At 41.5% G+C, this 13,159-nt stretch overlaps 1 protein-coding gene across 11 annotated transcripts in view; it reads left to right on the forward strand.

Annotated features, from left to right (window-relative positions):
* The first annotated feature begins 2,209 nt into the window (after window positions 1–2,209).
* Window positions 2,210–13,159, forward strand: part of pde1c (phosphodiesterase 1C) — a 436,419-nt gene continuing 425,469 nt past the window's right edge. For all 11 annotated transcript variants that reach the window (XR_009999660.1, XR_009999661.1, XM_062957310.1 and 8 more), the window contains exon 1: window positions 2,210–2,492. Coding sequence is in view for 9 of the 11 variants with exons in the window: in XM_062957310.1 (XP_062813380.1) it covers window positions 2,225–2,492 (268 nt within the window). In the remaining 2 variants the exon portion in view is untranslated. The remainder of the gene's footprint in view (window positions 2,493–13,159) is intronic.

Below are 13,159 nucleotides of genomic sequence, written 5' to 3' on the forward strand. Positions count from 1 at the left end.
GGATTAAGGAAAAGCCTATTAAACATCAAATTACATTATGATTTTACAAATTAGGCACCAAAACATCATGTTATACTACAAATTTGACAGAAAAAGTAGTTCAATACGCAATAATGCTATGTAGTAATTACTGTATTTATGAATTTAGCACCAAAATATCACAATGTATTGAAAGCATTGACTACAAAAATGTGTTGGATAATCCAGAACGTTGGATAAGCGAGTGTTGGATAAGTGAGACTCTACTGTAATAACAATAATAAGAGCAGTGGCTAAGCAAGCCATTCCACGGGAAGCATTTTAAGAACTCTGAAGGAAAGGTTAACAGCAAGAAAACATGGGAGTGGCTTAGAAGGGAACCCTAAAAAAGAAAATGGAAGGCCTGATTTTTGCTACACAGGAACAAGCTTTACAAACAAATGCAATGAAAACAAAAATGGAAAAGTCTTACAATGAGCCAAAATGCCGTCTATGCAAAGAAAATGATGCGATAGTGGAGCATCTCATTTGCAGTTGCAAGAAAATAGCTCCAGAGCGGTACCTATTGATCTACTCACATTTGCATGTTTTTCACTTCACTTCACTTCACTTCACTTCACTTCACTTTATTTCTTAATTAGTCGCTCTTCACCAGAGTGCTCCGAGCGACTTACAATTTAAAATATCATTCCACAATATAAAAACATTCAACATAAAAACATTCAACATAAAAACATTCAACCTAAAAAACATTCAACAGTGACTATTTGGCAAATTAGATCTGATTTACTTAAATGCACAACCAAACAGCCAAGTCTTGAGTGCTTTTACAAAAGGTCGCAACTCCGACATTGGCCTAACATATGGAGGCAATGAGTTCCACAGAATTGGAGCATAGGTCAAAAAAGCTCTACGCCTTGTAGCTTCCAGGTGTACCTCCCTAGGGCCCAGTACGTATAGGAGATTTTCCTGGGAGGATCGAGGTGACCTTTGATGGAAAAAAGGAATGAGGCGGTCCCTAAGATATAATTTCGAGCTAATTTCGAGCTCTAAATGTCAGGATCAGTATCTTGTAAGAGATCTGATGTTCTATTGGTAGCCAATGCAGTTGTTTCAGAATCGGTGTAATATGGGATCTTTTGAACTGCTAGGCTGGCAGAAGCTGGGGCTAACAGTGGGAGCTCACCTAGCTCCCTGGATCTGAACAGCCAACCTTTTGGTCAGCAAGTTCAGCAGCTCAGAGGAATAATAATAATACAGTAAAGTCTCACTTATCCAACACTCGCTTATCCAACATTCTGGATTATCCAACACATTTTTGTAGTCAATGTTTTCAATACATTGTGATATTTTGGTGCTACAGTAGAGTCTCACTTATCCAAGCTAAATGGGGAGACAGAAGCTTGGAGAAGCGAATATCTTGGATAATAAGGCGGGATTAAGGAAAAGCCTATTAAACATCAAATTAGGTCATGATTTTACAAATTAAGCTCCAAAACGTCATGTTATACTACAAATTTGACAGAAAAAGCAGTTCAATGCGCAGAAATGTTATGCTGTAATTACTGTATTTATGAATTTAGCACCAAAATATTACTATATATTGAAAACATTGACTACAAAAATGGCTTGGATAATCCAGAATTGGATAAGTGAAGCTTGGATAAGTGAGACTCTATTGTAATTCGTAAATACAGTAATTATTACATAGCATTACTGCGTATTGAACTACTTTTTCTGTCAAATTGGTTGTATAACATGATGTTTTGGTTCTTAATTTGTAAAATCATAATCTAATTTGATTTTTAATAGGCTTTTCCTTAATCCCTCCTTATTATCCAACATATTATTCAACGTTCTGCCGGCCCGTTTATGTTGGATAAGTGAGACTCTACTGTAATAATAAAAACTTTATTTATATACCGCTCCATCTCCTCGAGAGGACTTAGGGCGGTTTCCAACATGAACATGTTAGGAATGTTCCTACCGACTGTTAGGAATTGTGGGAGTTGGAGTCCAAATACCTGGAGGGCCGAAGTTTGACCATGCCTGAGCTACATGGTAGGCTTGCAAACTTTTGCAAGAGCCACAAAGCTGGGGAGAAGAGGAATGGGCGGGGCTTGGCAAGGGGGCGGGGCCAGAGGCGCGGAGGGGTTGGCCCCGGGGTGAAGTCCTCACTCGGACCCGCGCCCTCCTCCTTTCCTTTCTTTCTTCCCTTGCTTCTTTCTTCTTCTTTCCCGCGGCCATGGGCTCGGTCACCTCCGCGCTCAGCCGCTCCCGCAACGCTGTGGTCCAACTGGACGCCGAGCCCCAGGCAAACCCTGCCAAGCAGCGGGGCTCCAGAAAGCGAGGCCAAGAGCAGCGCCTCCCGCCGCCTGCCCCGGGCGCCTGGGAGGAGGAGGAGGAGGAGGAGGCGGCACCCACGCATCAGGAGCTGTCCGTGGTGCTGAAGCGCTCAGCAATGGAGAAGAGCCTGCCTTTGCCCCTGACCCGCCGCCGGAACCGCAGCGCTTGTGAGTGAGCTCTCCCGCGCCTTCCCCGCTTCTGAGGCTGTTCCTACGCCTCTCTGCCCAATTGAGGACTCCTTGGCGTTACAGCGGGGTCCAGAACCCTCCTCCCTTGTGGCTGAGTGACTCTTGGGAGCTTCCCCAGGAAGAAGCGTTCCTGAACTCCGCTCCAAACTTTTCTCCCGAAGTTTGAGTCACTGGCATAAGTGGGAGGAAGTTTACAAGCAGTCCCCAAGTTAGGAGCAAGATAGGTCCTATGTGTTGTTGAAGGCTTTCATGGCCGGAATCACTGGGTTGCTGTGAGTTTTCTGAACTGTTCTCTCCTGACGTTTCACACACATGTATGGCAGAGGTTGTCAGGTCTTTTAGAAACTAGGCAAGTGGGGTTTATATATCTATGGAATGTCCAGGGTGGAAGAAAGAACTCTTGTCTGCCTGAGGCAAGTGTGAATGTTGCAATTGGCCACACTGATTAGCATTGAATAGCCTTTCAGTTTCAAGGTCTGGCTGCTTACTGCCTGGGGGAATCCTTTGTTGGGAGGTGTTAGCTGGCCCTGATTGATTCATGTCTGGAATTCCTGTTTTCTAAGCGGTATTCTTTATTCATCATCATCATCATCATTTATTGCATCATCACTTATTAATCGCCCTCCATCCACGATGCTCTAGGCGATTTACAAGATAAAATTGTAAAGGATAAAAATACATACATACAAATATTGATAAAATTAACATACATTAAAAGCTGTAGTAAAGAGCTGTCCTGATACAGTAGAGTCTCACTTATCCAACATAAACGGGCTGGCAGAATGTTGGATAAGCGAATATGTTGGATAATAAGGAGGGATTAAGGAAAAGCCTATTAAACATCAAATTAGGTTATGATTTTACAAATTAAGCACCAAAACATCATGTTATACAACAAATTTGACAGAAAAAGTAATTCAATACGCAGTAATGCTACGTAGTAATTACTGTATTTACGAATTTAGCACCAAAATATCATGATGTATTGAAAACATTGACTACAAAAATGTGTTGGATAATCCAGAACGTTGGATAAGTGAGTGTTGAATAAGTGAGACTCTACTGTATTAGAATTTTTTAATACTGGTAGCTAGATTTTGTTCATTTTCATGCTGTCTGCTTGAGGCAAGTGTGAATCTGGCAATTGGCCAGCTTGATTAGTATTGAATGGCCTTGCAGCTTCAAAGCCTGGCTGCTTCCCACCTGGGGGAAGACAGAGGAATTCCAGACAAGAAACAATCAGGGTCAGCTAACACCTCCAAACAAAGGATTTTGAAAAATGTGTCTTGTTATGGAAACTAGGATTGGTGAGAAAGCGTCAGTGGAGATCTCTTTTCCCCATGATAACTCTTTCGGGAGTGAATTTCCCTTCCTTGGGGTAGATTTCTCTCACTTCTGCTCACCCCTGCTCTTAACTGTGAGTCATATGTAAATCATATGTTTGTAATTTGGGGGCTACCTGTACATGGTGTGATTTAATTTTTAAAAATTGAACTTACATGTATATCCCCTTGGACCTCGTCCCATGAAGGGGGAAAGCAGAAAAAAGCAGAGAGCACTGTCGACTTTAGGGTTGCATTTCATACTTTTCCCGTGTTCTTTTTAACTGGATAATTACTGTCTCCCTCATCAAAGGTGTTACTTTGATTTTTTTTTAACATCAATCACTTACTCCATTTGTCTTCATAAAATACAACAGAGACACCCCAGGACAGTTGCCATCACACCTTCAAGTACCCACCTTTCCCCGTTTCCAAGCAAATTGAGAGGTCTGGAGTTGGTAGATACCTAACTCCAAAAACTTCCTCCTCTGCTATGAAGAGTGGCATCAATGCTGGAATGTTGTATTCGATCACAAGGAGCTTATTTTGGACCATATCATATGCAGGCTTCTCTCCATTAATAGACACTTTAAAATCGGAGTCCCATGGGCAACTCTTGGAAGTACTCTTGCGTCATGGGCCTCCATTTTTAAAGTTTCTCAAAACGAGGGGAAGTCTGCATCTGATGTAGTCTATGCTAAGCTTCTTGCAATCTAACACAGCAATTCCAGTATTGCTGCCTCTCTTCATAGCAAAGGAGGAAGTCTTTACTTAAGATGATGGTCAAAGCCCTCCTCGCAACTTCCTGGATGTTTTTAACTGTCCTCAAATGATATCCTTTGAGGTGGGGTTTGAGAATGGGGAACAAAATTGCACAGAGGAGTCAAGTCAGGGCTGGATGGCAGGCAGGGAAGCCTTCAGAGTAGTCTTCACACAGTGAGCCACATTGGCCTCAATTCCTGAAGTTGAAGGATGCTGCTCCAGACTCCTCTGCAATTTCAGCTGTATGCCTGGCAGGGGCGGTTCAACCATTAGGCAAAGTAGGCGGTCGCTGAAGGCGCCATCCTCTAGGGGGCACCTAGGAGGCACCTAGGGGGCGCCGTTGAGGCACCTCCTCCCAGGCGTGGCCTTCCTGCCTCCGCAGCCACAGCCTTGCCTGGCCTCCGTGGCGGCTGGGCCACCATGGCAGTTAAAAGTGGCACCGAGGTGCCTTTACTTTAAAGCAGAGGCACACAGTCACTTCTTTCAAGTGCTTCCCAAGCTTTGGTGGTGACTCCAGTTCCCACCAACCCCGAGCATCAGCCAAAGCAGTGAGGCTGTTGGGAGTTGAAGTCTCCTCCCTGGGGGCGTGACCTGAGGAGGAGGCCACTCAAATTCAGCCGTGGCGGCCACCTGGAAAGCGGGGGCCAGGGCAACGCTATGGAGCGGCCAAGGCGGGCAGCCCTTTCAAACTGTGGCATTTCCTGCAGCAGCAGCAAGTCCTTGCCCGACTCCTCAGCGCTATAAGCCGGGACTCGGGGTGGGTGGGGAGTTCGGGAAGGGGTTGAAGGAGCTCTCCGAGTGCTCCCGGCAGAGAGCTGAGGTGCAGCCTCCTGATTGGTTGCTTCAGATACCTGGGCTTGAGGGAGGGAGTCACCGGCTTGAAGACTTTCTGAAACTCCCAGGATTTTATAGCATTGAGTCATGACAGTTAAAAGTGCTGCCAACTTGCATTTGTTTACTTTACATCAGGCATAGGCAAACTTCTGCCCTCTGGTTGTTTTGGACTTCTACTCCCACAACTCCTAACAGTGAGGGGCAACCATGAAAACTATTTGCTCAACTATCTATGGCAGGCATGGGCCAAACTTCGGCCCTCCGGGTGTTTGGACTGCAACTCCCACAGTTCCTAACAGCTGGTAGGCTGTTGTTGTTATAAAGGTTCTTGGCACAAGCAAAATAAGTGCCAGGAATTATGAATTAGTGCTATTTCATAACTGAACATGTGGTAGTGCAAAGGTTCCCAAGAACTTTTCTGCAGAGCAATAGCTCAATGAACAAGCAAGAAAACTTGGGGCAAAAAGGGAAAACGGAAAAGAGATATGTGTCAAGGCATGATGGGAAAGTCCCTGTTATTGACTAAAATTGAAGCCCAGGAAATATTATGAAGATGTGCAATGTAATTCTATACATCTTTGCTCAGATGTAAACCTTACTTAATAGGAATTGCTGCTACCTTGGTGTTCATCGGATTGCAGTCTAGCGTAGGTTTGACTAGGCTGGTTAGAAGTTTTTCAGTGCATTGTGGGTTAATGCTTGATCATATTGCCTTGAGGAGTCTGATTTATTCTGATCTATTGGATATAATTGCACATCATGTATAGCTTTTCTATTGGGATCAATGCTAGTGTACTTTTCTTGACAGTTCTTTCTTTACTGGCTTTCTCCTTACTGCCCTTACTGTCAAGTCTATTCCACCAGGTCAGGCCCGTAGCCAGGATTTTGATTTGGGGGGGGGGGGGGTGAGTCTGAGTGACCCTATTGTTATCCCAATACCCCCATGCATATGGGATATATTGAGCATGGTGATCAGATCATGATATGAATAAACATAACAGTTTAAATAATACCAGTAAGGCTTTCTCGCGGACCACCCTGAGAATTTTTTGGGGGGGGGGGTTTGAAGCCCTCCCCCTCCCCCTCCCCGCTACATGTTTGGGAACTGATTGAATTATATAATGAGCTTTGTGTTTTTGTGTTCTGTTGTTTTAATTGATGCTTTTAAATTAATCTTTTATCTGGTTTTAATTATATATACAGTTTAATATGTTTAAACAATATACGATTATATTTGCACATTTTTATTGTGTAAGCTGCTCTGTGTCCTTTTTTTGAAGTGGAAGGTGAGGTATAAGTAAAGTAGTTGATTGGGTTGCTGTGAGTTTTCTGGGCTGTATGGCCGTGTTCCAGAAGCATTCTCTCGTGATGTTTCACTCACAACTATAGCAGGCATCCTTAGAGGTTGTGAGTTCTGTAGTTGATTGATCACAAGTACATAACATGATTTTTATTCCTGAGTTATCAGTGTCATTTCCTAATTGGTTCTATCATAAAAACATGGAAAAAGTTTATTAAACTGCAAAAACTTTGTACATTTTGCTATAGTTTTTCAATGAATATCTCATCCAGCCTCAATCAATTCAACATAGTTTGTGGCAGCCATAATATGCAGTTTCTGGAGTAGAACAATTACTTTCAAAGTAAGTAATGCACAATTCAACAGGAAATAATACTTTAAAACCAGGAACAGATTTTTTTTTCAAATTTCAAATTTTGTTACATTGTGTGATGTAAAAATATTGGTGTTGCAGTTTGGAGATGGTGAAAGTGTGTTCTGTGGCCTGCTAAATGTATCACAGACGACCTCCTGACACTGTTGATTACTTTTTTCATGAGATGGCCTATTAGAAATAGACTGGATATTTGAAACCTTTATCACAAGATACATGTGTTCATTTGAATATCTGTTGCTTTTCATTCTCACTGTCTCATGGAAGAGATTTCTCTTGTATACCTTCATGTCTTTTCAGACTTATGACAGCCTCGAGTGAACTTGTCATGGGGCTTTCTGAGTTCAGGCATACAGCAATTACCATTTCTCTGCTTTATTACTGATTTCCTCCTCTCTGCCATCATGGTTTTATTTATTTTAAACTAGCTTGGGTACCCAGCATTGCCTGGGTTATTTGAAAAAGTCAATGTTTTAATTGTACAAAATGCATAAGGTTCTGGATTAACTACAACTGACATCATGCCAGGTTAACCTTGAGAAACTCTATCAGTACTTAAAGTTTGTTATGTTGGGCAGCACCATCCAAGGGGGCCAAAGAACATCAGCAACAGGGAGCTTGGAGGAAAGGGCAGTGTTTGTCTGCTGCAGGCTGCCTTTGACCTCAGCTCCAGATGACCAGCTTCTTGCAGACTCGGGCCCTGACTGTCTGGCTGAAGCAGGGCCCAGCAGAAACAACTGCTGCCTTCAGAAGTTGGGGCATAAAAGAAGGATGCTGGTGGGGGCCCAGTCACTCAGTACCATACAAGAGGGCCAAAGAAGACCTTAAGATTATGACGGGGAGGGCGGCCTAGTAGGGTATATCTAGATGCTGTTTTTATGTTTTAATATCTTAATGCTAATGGTTTTAAATTGTATTTATGTGTTGATTGTTTCTATTGATTTTATGTTATGTTTTATTTGCTTTGTATAATGAGGCATTGAATTTTTGCCTAAATGTATGTTGTATGCCGCTCTGAGTCCCCTGCATGGTGAGAAGAGTGGGATAGAAATGAAGTTAATCATCATCATCATCATCATCATCATCATCATCATCATCATCATCATGCCCTGGCAGAATATGTAAAGCAAAGTGAAGAACCTGCTTTGATTGAAGTTAAAAATCAGAAACTCCTCAAAGCACAGCAGACAAAAAACCAGTACAAGAAACCCACACTACAAACTAGAGCTGACAGCTGGCACAACAAAACCTTGCATGGGAAAGTTCCTTGACAAAACTGAAGGAAAAGCTGATAAGGAGAAGACCTGGCTGTGACTCACGAATGGGACCCTGAAGAAGGAGACAGAAGGCCTGATCCTTGCAGCCCAGGAGCAAGCCATCAGAACAAATGCAATTAAGGCCAAGATCGAAAAATCAGCTGATGACCCAAAATGCAGACTGTGCAAGGAAACCGACGAAACCATTGATCATCTCCTCAGCTGCTGTAAGAAAATTGCACAGACAGACTACAAACAGAGGCACGACTACGTGGCCCAAATGATTCATTGGAACTTATGCCTCAAGTACCACCTTCCAGCAGCAAAGAACTGGTGGGATCACAAACCTGCAAAAGTATTGGAAAATGAACACGCAAAGATACTGTGGGACTTCCAAATCCAGACTGACAAAGTTCTGGAACACAACACACCAGACATTACAGTTGTGGAAAAGAAAAAGGTTTGGATCATTGATGTTGCCATCCCAGGTGACAGTCGCATTGACGAAAAACAATAGGAAAAACTCAGCCGCTATCAGGACCTTAAGATTGAACTTCAAAGACTCTGGCAGAAACCAGTGCAGGTGGTCCCGGTGGTGATGGGCACACTGGGTGCCGTGCCAAAAGATCTCAGCCGGCATTTGGAAACAATAGACATGACAAAATCATGATCTGCCAACTGCAAAAGGCCACCCTGCTGGGATCTGCACACATCATCCGAAAATACATCACACAGTCCTAGACACTTGGGAAGTGTTCGACTTGTGATTTTGAGATATGAAATCCAGCATATCTATCTTGTTTGCTGTGTCATAATAAAATAATAATAATAATAATAATTTCCTTTAGATGCATCATCGGTGGGGTTCAGCATGCTCTCTGGCTGTAGGGTAAACTACAACTCCCACTATGGTGAATCAGTCTCCTCAAACCCCTTCAGTAGGTTGAGTTAGTTATTGGGTTTCTGCATGCCAAGTTAATTCCAGGTCCATCATTGGTGTTTAGAGTGCTCTTAGATTGCAGGTGAACTTTACATCCCAGTACTTAAAACTCCTATAAATCATGGAGAATTCTCCCCAAACCTCCAAGTTGATGATTAATTCTTCTGTTTGCTGTGTGCCATAGAAAAGAATAGGAAAGGGTTATGGGAAAGGAATGGGCAGAGTCATGCAAATTCCACACCACTGGAGAGAGAAATATTGGGATGTCTGTGGTGGAGAAAAAAACAGAAAATCTGAGATGAAAATGTCCCTGTATCAAAGCCTTCACTTGGGTGGTGTGCAGTATAGTGCTTGTGGGTGACATTGGCAGGGCTCTTCTATATGTTCATGGCACTCACTATAACCTGCAATGTCATTGGAGGGAGGGCCATTGGTGTCTCCTGAGTAGTCGGAGCTGTAGTTATTTGTGGAAGTGGGAGTTTGTCTGTGTAATTGGACACCACACACATACACATTTTCATTTTTATTATGTGTATAGATAAATGCTACCTTAATTTAGACAAATATCACCTTGAATAGCTTTATGTCTGTCAAGAAAAATGAACACACTTCTTGTGCATGGGATTATAAAATAAAAAGAGAAGATGCACAATGAAAGGAGAGTGGAAAGAAAGAGAAACCCAAAGGCATCACCTTGCATCTTTCTCAGGTTTCCTAGAACAGCACTTTCTTGTTCTTTTCATACACTGGCAGCTGTCCTACTCCCCATGGCTGAAGGAAGGAGTTCTTTCCTTTGACTATCACCGAACCTTCTTAGCTCCCATGAAGACATATGGTTTGAACATCACAGGCTATCATCACTCTTTTGTCAAGTCTAAGGTTTGACTCAGGGCGACCTACATTTGATAGCCCCACTTGGTGAAATCTGATCATAAACCCATAAAAGTATTAGTAAAATCCATCAATTATTTAATGTAATTATTTAAAACATATCAATGAACTTATAAAGCAATTTGTGAGAAGCATATCCTGCAGGACAGGAATTCTTCCATACTGGAATGGGCTCAGTAACAAATACAAAACTTCAGATATATTGACAGCATTAATAATAATAATAATAATAATAATAATAATAATAATAATAATAATAATAATAATTTTAAATTTATATCCCACCACCATCTCTCAGAGGGACTCAGGATGGCTTACAAAGCACTGAAAGGTGCAACATACAAAATACAAAAATCGCAGAAGCAATAACAGCGAGCATAAATATCTCACTTCATAAAACCGCGTGGTTATGATCAATAAAATACAGCAAAAGCTGCAGATATAAAACAACTATAGTCAATCTAGTAATTTAAAGTGCTTGGTGAAATCTATAGATCTTCACATATTTATTAAAGGCATCTAAATATTGTCCAAGGCTTGTCAAAACAACCATGTCTTCAGTTATGTGTGGAAGGCTTGCAGAGTGGTGGTGGGGGGATCATTGCCAAATGATCATTTATATCCTCGTTGACAATAGTCTCTGCATTTTTAGTTGATGGTATCCCATATAGTCTCAAAGGCATCTAGTCCAATTCTTTGCCAGTACAGGAAATCTAGAGCTGAAGCATCTATTTAAAAACAGATGACAACCTTTATTTTGTACAACATTATTAGAATTTTTTATCGTGAATAAGGTGTTCACTAGTGAAGGATTTTATTTCATAAAACTGTACACTGTGGGTACAAAGAGCATGTTCCAATTCATTAACTAGTAGCTTACCAAAGTCCGTTCTGCTTATCACAAAGGAAACACATTAAGTGACTGATTTTATTTTAAGCCATCAAGAGACGTGTAGTTCTAAATTGGGCTCTTGAGGGTTTATTTATGTATGAGTACAAACAGAACTTATGAGCTATACTCCTTAGTGGCTAGCAAGGTGAGCCACTTAAAAAACACGGAGGGCTAAAACCATTTGGTCAAAGCAAGATTATAATGGTTTATTCATGCCTTTTTGTGTCTTTATTACTTCCCATATGAATTGGTCAACACATAATCAAAACTTTGGAACATTACTTTTCTTTGGAATACGCCTCCCAAAATCAACAAACAGCACAGCCAGTGGCTTTTCTAGTCTATGCTACATATAAAATTTTGGGGTCATCTCACATAAAACAACATGGTAGATCTCTTTGCATCAGTGATGGGCTCTATCTATCATTTTAATTTCTCACAAGATTCCAGTGTGAGGCTATTTTAGGGACTGTAGGAAATTATCCCCAAGCATTTATTATTTTGGCAGAACAATGGGTGTCTGAGATCATTTTCTGCCACTGTTACTGACAACTGGGAGATATGAATACTTGCTAAACTACTGCAAACTATGCCATCCATATTTGCCTATGCCGTCACACCCAGGCACCTTTTAAAGCTTTAAGATGTGCTTCTTCCTTTGCCCAGGTGAACTGTGGGGGCCTTACTTAGAAGCTCTGAAAATCCCAGTAACTAAAGGCACTTCAAGTAGAACAATCAAACAATGGCAGACTTGGCACACGTAATTAAGGTTGCAAAAATAAACAGTCAACTTATAAAACCTTGCAGATGTTCCTTTCTTGCTTTTCCCTTTTAGTTGCTGGGTTAACTTCCACCAAAGGCGAAGAGATCCTGAGATCCTCTTTACCCTAGCCCTGAGCTGCTATCAAAAAGGTCTATAACTATCTAAGCTCAAAGCTAGTTTTTGAAGCGAAGTTGGTCGGGCTTCTTCCAGTGGCAAAGAAATCCGGAGATGTTCTCTGCCCCAGTGCCAAGCTACTATTTGTAGAAAGAACAGGTCTTTCCCTATCTATGCTTGGCACTGGTTTTAAAGGCAAGTCAGTACTTATGATGGCCTTTACAGAGTTGGCCTGGCTTGGCCACACAAGCACATCTAAGTTGTTTCTTCTTCAGTCTAGAAGGTAGAAGAAGCTTCTCAAAATGAGCCTTCTTTCCCCAGAAACAAACTGATACATTTGCAGCCTGCAAGCAGCAAAGACTTTGCTGAGCTGGCTACAAACTCTATAGCCTAACTATCAGACTGCTGCAGAATCTGCAGCAACCCTGGTGTAAATGCAAACAGGTGCTATTTTCTATAGCTATGGAAAAATGCAAACCAAACCTCTGGGGGATGGAACAATGCCTCCCTCCCATTTCTGTCCTAAGATCTCATGTCTTCTGGTCACCTAGATATTTTGGATTTCAGTTCCCAGATATCCTAAAAATAAAGGATCTTGGGTGTTGTAGTCAAACAATGTATGAATGATTGAAGGTTTTCTAATCCAGTTTATGGAGAAGTATTTGGTTTCTGCATAAGTACATCCAACTTCAATCCTTCTCCTAGCTCTTCCTATATACCCCTGGTATACTTGTCTTCTAAGTAATCAAGGGGGAAAAGACTTATTCTTAGAGTGATATGGTCCAAAGTAACAAGAAAAGGCTAGAATCCCCTACCTATGTTTATGCGTCACTTTAGCCTTTTAAAAAAAGAAATCACATCTGGGATATTGGGAGTTTGAAAAAGTATTTCAAACTAATCAAGAGACAAAGCTAATGATGGTAAAGGGGTCTTTTTAATTGAACAACATGAGGTTTAGAAAGGAAATGATCTTTCGACAATTTCAACCATGTTGTATTAGTTGTTGATACTGCTAACAATGATGATAGGGTGTAACTTGATTTTTTTAAAAAAAACTATATTTAATAGATCTTCAGATGAAGGTTTATTTGCTTCTTTTCTTGTTCCAAAATGATAGGCAAATGTGAATGTGATGCAATTATATATTTACATAAGGGACGGAGAGCATTTGGTCTGTATATAGACCTCAACACCTCTCA

The sequence above is a fragment of the Anolis carolinensis genome, chromosome 6, assembly GCF_035594765.1.
Source record: "Anolis carolinensis isolate JA03-04 chromosome 6, rAnoCar3.1.pri, whole genome shotgun sequence".
Taxonomy (NCBI): domain Eukaryota; kingdom Metazoa; phylum Chordata; class Lepidosauria; order Squamata; family Dactyloidae; genus Anolis; species Anolis carolinensis.